The sequence below is a fragment of the Chenopodium album genome, chromosome 10 (assembly GCF_948465745.1).
Source record: "Chenopodium album chromosome 10, dcCheAlbu1.1, whole genome shotgun sequence".
In the NCBI taxonomy this organism is placed as follows: domain Eukaryota; kingdom Viridiplantae; phylum Streptophyta; class Magnoliopsida; order Caryophyllales; family Amaranthaceae; genus Chenopodium; species Chenopodium album.
Window position 1 is genome coordinate 56809889 of NC_137843.1, and position 5931 is coordinate 56815819.

General features: G+C 36.2%; 1 protein-coding gene across 2 annotated transcripts; it reads left to right on the top strand.

Moving 5' to 3' along the window:
* The first annotated feature begins 218 nt into the window (after window positions 1-218).
* Window positions 219-4782, top strand: LOC145562638 (uncharacterized). 2 transcript variants are annotated; one of them, XM_081622989.1, is made up of 6 exons: window positions 219-265; window positions 700-889; window positions 1390-1670; window positions 2360-2659; window positions 2766-3095; window positions 3799-4782. In XM_081622989.1, exons 1-6 carry the CDS (start codon window positions 236-238, stop codon window positions 4606-4608), a joined length of 1941 nt encoding a protein of 646 aa, XP_081479115.1. In that variant the 5' UTR covers window positions 219-235; the 3' UTR covers window positions 4609-4782. The 2 variants fall into 2 exon arrangements, with proteins under 2 accessions (XP_081479115.1, XP_081479116.1); XM_081622990.1 differs by lacking the exon at window positions 219-265 and adding an exon at window positions 451-468.
* The last annotated feature ends 1149 nt before the right edge of the window (window positions 4783-5931 follow it).

Genomic DNA, 5931 nt, shown 5'->3' on the forward strand with positions numbered 1-5931 from the left:
AGATCACAACAGTTACAAAATCAATTTTAGTATAAATAAGACCTAATATGTGTGTAAAATACTCATATATGCTTCTTATTCTACTCAAATATATACAGAGTAATTCTAAAAGCAGCTTATATTAAATTCGATAAAGGTAATTTTCTAAATTTCTGTATTTTTTCTTTGGCCATTATTCTGTGTTAAATTGCTCATTTTTCTTCTTTTACTATTCATACATACAGAGTAACTCTTAATGCATACTCGTATATCAATACCGATCAAGGTAATTTTCCTTAATTTATTTTTTTATACACCAACTAAGTAGAGACTACTAGTAAGATGTGAGGGGCGAAATTGGAATTTCACATAGGTGGATTAACGCGGCTGAATGGACGCGGGATATACGAGAGAAAATCTATTTGTCCATTTCCATAAATTGATAAATTGACTCACTTTCTCTCTCTTCCTTTCCCTTTATTCACCTGTGTAAGCAAACTCCTCCATTCTCTCTCCTCACTTCGCTACTCCCCTTCTCATTTCATTGATTGATTCCCAGAATTTTCTTGCTACTGAATCAGTAATTTTTTTTTAAAAAAAACCCAAAAAAACCCATTAAAAAACAGCAAAAATACCCCCAAAAAAATCCAGTTTTTTTTTTACTTCTTCAATGCTTAATTCTATGATTTGATTTTAAGCTGATAAAGTTTGAGTATTTAGGTTCGAAGAAGAAGAAAGATGGGAGCTTTGGCTATGCCTTTTGAAACGTTGCCACTCGGGTTTAGATTTAAACCGACGGATGTTGAGTTGATTGATCATTATCTTAGGTTGAAGATTAATGGCAAAGAAAATGCTGTCTCTTGCATCAAAGAGGTTGATATTTGCAGGGTTGAGCCTTGGGATCTGCCTGGTAATATATGTTTTTTTTTTTTTTTTCTTTTCATTATCTATGTTTTTGTATATGTTTCTTCTTTAATTTTTTTTTTCTGTATTTTTTGTGTAATTATTGGTGTTTGATTTGGTGGGTATTTGAAAAATGCTGTAAATTTTGTGGGGTTTTTGAGGATTGATGTAAATTTGGGTTTTTGAGAGTTTGATTATTGATTTTTAAAGTTGTTCAATTTTGGATTGCTTGTCAATGATCTTGTGTTTGATGAATTGGGGATAATTTGTGAAATGGGGAATTAGGGTTTTGCAATGATGATTTTGAACTGTTGATGACTTGGACCGATTATTCGGGATTGATTTGGTTTATTTAGGTGAATTGTAGTATTTTTGTTAATCATGGATATAGGCTTCGGTTCACGATGTAATTCTTGTTGTTTAATTACTAACTAGTTCCAAAGTCATTTGGTTTGTTCATGAAGTTTTTGCTGATTATTGTGCTTTGTTTGTTGATGATGGGTTCAGATTTGTCAGCTATCAAAACGAATGATCATGAATGGTTCTTCTTTTGTCCTCGTGACCGGAAGTACCCGAATGGTCAAAGATCGAATCGAGCTACCGAAGCTGGCTACTGGAAGGCCACTGGTAAGGACAGGAGCATCAAGCAGGCTAAAAAGGGTTTAATTGGTATGAAGAAGACCCTTGTGTTCTATACAGGGCGAGCTCCCAAAGGGCAGCGTACCAGTTGGGTTATCCATGAGTATCGCACTACCCTGCAGGAGCTCGATGGCACAAACCCCGGACAGGTATAAATAAACTTCCTTGCGCTATGGATTTGTATGTTAATTCACTTAATTCTTGTTTTAATTTTAACTCTCGAGGGATGTTTTCATGCTTGTTGCCTCTTCCTAGATGGCCTGTGGTAATATGAGGATGTGTGTGTTGGGGTTGGGGGGGAGGGGGTGGGGGGAATTCTTATTATGCGTTTCATATTATCACATTAGAGAGTCTTATGTCTGGATTTCTTTCATTATATGATATTATTGGGATATCAATGTGGCTTTCATTGCTTGTGCACTTAGCTTTGATTGTAAGGTTATGAAAGAAAAAGGTTTACGGAATTTGAATTAAGAAAGAATAAGGCTCTAGAACTTTTGATTCAAGTAAAAAAAATCTTCCGTAATTTTTGTCCTGCGTTATTGCTATGTCTTTTCTGAATCCTTTGGTTTGTGCTTGAGTTAGAATGCCTAGAAAACATCCATGGTGCTTTTAGACACTGTTTAATTACTCTAGGATGTTGTTTCTCGATTTAGTACAGCAATAAGGACACAGAATGAAAAATGTTTGGTCTTCTTTCTTGAGGATTTGACTATGTACATTCAGTGATAGTGTTCATTGAGTGATTACCTCTTCTGATCTTTCAATTTTGAATTCCCGGTGTCTCACTTTTGACACAATAATTGACTTTCTTTCCCTTATTAAATTCATCTCACAGGGGGCTTTTGTTCTCTGCCGCTTATTTAAGAAAGCTGATGATTTGAAGCCAGATGATAATGATGATGGTTCCCATACTGATGAAGTTGAAACAAACATTTGCTCACCTAATCCAACTAATATCACACATGAAGACATTCGGTCAGGGCCAGCAGTTTTTGCGGCTTCTCCCTTGTCTGTTGAGCAAAGTGTAGAGCAACAATTGATATCTGAGACTTGTGTGGCCAAAACTTGTGATAGTATAACATCTGAGACGGTGTTTCCTAATCATCCTCGGGTGAATGAAGAAATAGTGCATGAGGTGAGTATATCAATAAATTCCTTATTATAATCTATTTCTATTTGCACATAGTAGATTATTGGGATTAACTTTTTGTCCACTTGTGCTGTTTTGTGTTGCTTGTCAGGTGGATTCCCATATCAATGAACCATTTAGATTCAATGATTCCCCGGATTCGTACTATACTTGGCAGTCGATGCAGATGAACCAGGAACCAGTTGGCATGGAAGACATTTTCCCTGCAGATTTTGGTGATGGTCATAATGGATTGCACCTACAGGACATCAATGGAACAGTAGAAGCTTCTGGCTACATGGGTTCTTTTATGAATCAAGATGCACTCTTCTACAAGGAACCCCATGGGGATCCATTTGCTGAAAGTGACATGTGGAAGAATTCATCTGGCAAGGAGAGTGGATCATGTAGCGGGTCTGATGTTGAAGTAGCCCAGCAGAAGGTAGATATCTTGGTAGCTACCATTGATTATAATTCTTAAAGTTTTAACAGCAATAAACCTGGTCAGGTGATTGATTGTTAAGTCAAACTACTGGCTTGGATACTTAATTAAATGATCTTGATAACTTCAATGATAAAATGTATAAAATTCCTAATATTTTAGACCACTAGTCTTCTGTATCTAACAGATTGTAGGTCAATTTGAATGAGAATAATAAGAGGGAGCGATAGTATTAGCGGGAATCAATAAATTGGGGAAAATATCAAATTTTTTTTTTTTTGGCTGCCCAAAAGAAGCCTGCTTTAGTACTCTGTTCAGGAATAGGTCTGAGATTGAGAATGAGATTCCTTAAATATGCATATTCTTTGTACTAAGAATCAACACCTAGATATCCTGGTTTGTCTATGTCCCTTGGTGGAGTCAATTAATAAAATTGCTTGTGTGCCCATCCCACCAAGGTGCATTGGTGTATTACTGGAGCCACCTTATTTCACTAATAAGACTGATCATTGTTTAGACCCCTTTTTGCACACTTGGCGGATTGGCTGCTTGGTCACTAAGTTTTTGTTTGGTGTGTAGCATGCTTGCCAAGCATCGGCTCTCAGTGGTGGCTGTACTATATGCAGTTTGTTTTGCATGTGTCATGACAATCATATGTGGTGGTTGTGGATGGATACACTGATATTGCTAATTTGTTGTGCAGCATGATGTAGGATTTATTGGATGCATTACTGGTGACAAGGAACTTAATCAGAATTACCCGTTAGCTGATGATGATAGTATCTTTGATGATGATGTTCTGTATCGGTTCCTTGGCGATACTAGCACCGTACAGCCAAATAATTGTCCCCCAACACTTGTTAGCGGCGGCTTTATGAAGACTGAAGATCACAATCAAATTGGTGGAACTAATGCAATCACGATAAGGTCTCGTGCCTGTAATAGACAATTTCCGTCTTCTAATAATTTTGCAGGGCAAGGAACTGCAAATAGAAGATTACGCTTACAAACTTTCAAGGGTGAAGATTCAGACTCAACTGTCACTGAGGGAATAGCTCCTCATGAGGATATTATCTGCTTAGCAGATCTTGCTGAAAATTCTGTTGCAGCAGATGGAAATGAATCATGCTTGGATGATGTCGAAGTTGTTGAAACCGGAATCAAGATAAGAACCCATCTTCAGAGATCTCGGCCAAGTGCAGCTAAATCTGTGGAGCAGGGAACTGCTAAGAGGAGAATCCGCCTGCAGAAGCGATATACTTCCATTGCTGAGGCGGACGTGTTTAAACCATCTGTTACTGAGATTAGGAGCTTGTCAGAGGAAGTTTGTGAGAAGCAATGTGCTGACAACTCTGAAGGCCGAGCTGATAAAAATCATAGTTTATTTAAGAGGTCAGCACCCGTGCTTATGATTAAGGTAGTTATCGTTGTTTTCTTGTTCATGGCTTGCTTTGGCCTATGGATAGCCCGGAGTGGTTTAAATACTCTCGAGCTGAGTTTTGTATATGAGTGACCCTCATTTTTAACTGCTTATTTAGGTTTAGAGGGGTGAGAGGGGCCCCAGTACAGGTTCTAGACTGGGTTGTGTTTAGGCTATCCTTTGGTTTTAGAGTATCAGAGTTAGCTTGCTGATCTATATGTATAATCATATGACAAAGCTCTTAAAAGGTTTTTTTTTGTTTTTGTATATCTTCTAGTTTCATCATAATCTTCTTGGATGTTATCGTCCACTCCTCTTAGTATATCTCATGTTTAGTAACATAGGTCTTTATTTCATATAACGCCTTAAGTGAGAACAGACGAAGTGCTGCATTGCAAGAGCTGGAGATACTTTGATTAGTCTCGACTTTCTTGAGATATCTTGCTGATCATAACTACAAGGGTGGTGGAAAATTAATAAATATAAACCGATGTATTATAACTATAGATTTTATGATTTAATCCCCATACCTAGGGAGTGACTAGAGACCTTGATATAATAGTATCCAACATTGTATGGAGTATTCATGTTCAACCATCAGCGAGGATGACTAAAGGTCGATGCTCACTCTAGCCGTGGCTCGTGGTTTCGTGCGCCGTTGAACTCGAGCTTGGACTTCTAATGAAGATGCTTGTAAACCATTTTTTTTTTAATCCTTTTTTAAATTGGTATGCTCTTCCTCCCTTAAAACACAAGCACTGTTGTTTTTTTTTTTTTTTTTTTTTTTTTTTTTGAATATCTTTTTTCCTATACTCTAGTGGTTATTGTCGACTTTTAACTACTAATTTTGGTTTATTTATTTACTACGGAGTATAATGCTTTTTTTTATAAATATTTTATTTTCATTATAAACCTCTATTCTCTGGCTATATTGGAGAGTTTTCCTATTAATTTTGGGTTATATTTATTCATAATTTGAGTTTTATCTATTGCCTTATGAAAGTTGGATTAATGTTTTTTTTAATTATGCAGGATGAATTGATTTGTTGATGAGGATTTATGCGATGTAGCGACATAGGTCAATTCTAGTTCTGCAATCAATTGAATCAAATTTCGTTCAATTTCAAAATTATATTGAAAGACTCCCTGTAGAAGATGTATCAAGCAACGATGTGAAAGAGGGTATTAAACAATGCTAGACCTCATTGACAACAGCCGTGGTTTTGCTTAACTAGAACATATTTGATCCAACAAAGTTTGTATTTGCTAGTTTTGATTTCTCTTGTAAATGTAGCATGACTTTTTAATTAATATATTAGTTTTATTTTCAAACAAATACGTATTGATACCGAGTATGAGTATGCAAACTTAATTGATACAAGTAAAGGTTTTGGGTTTGTATTGATTTTTAAAAAA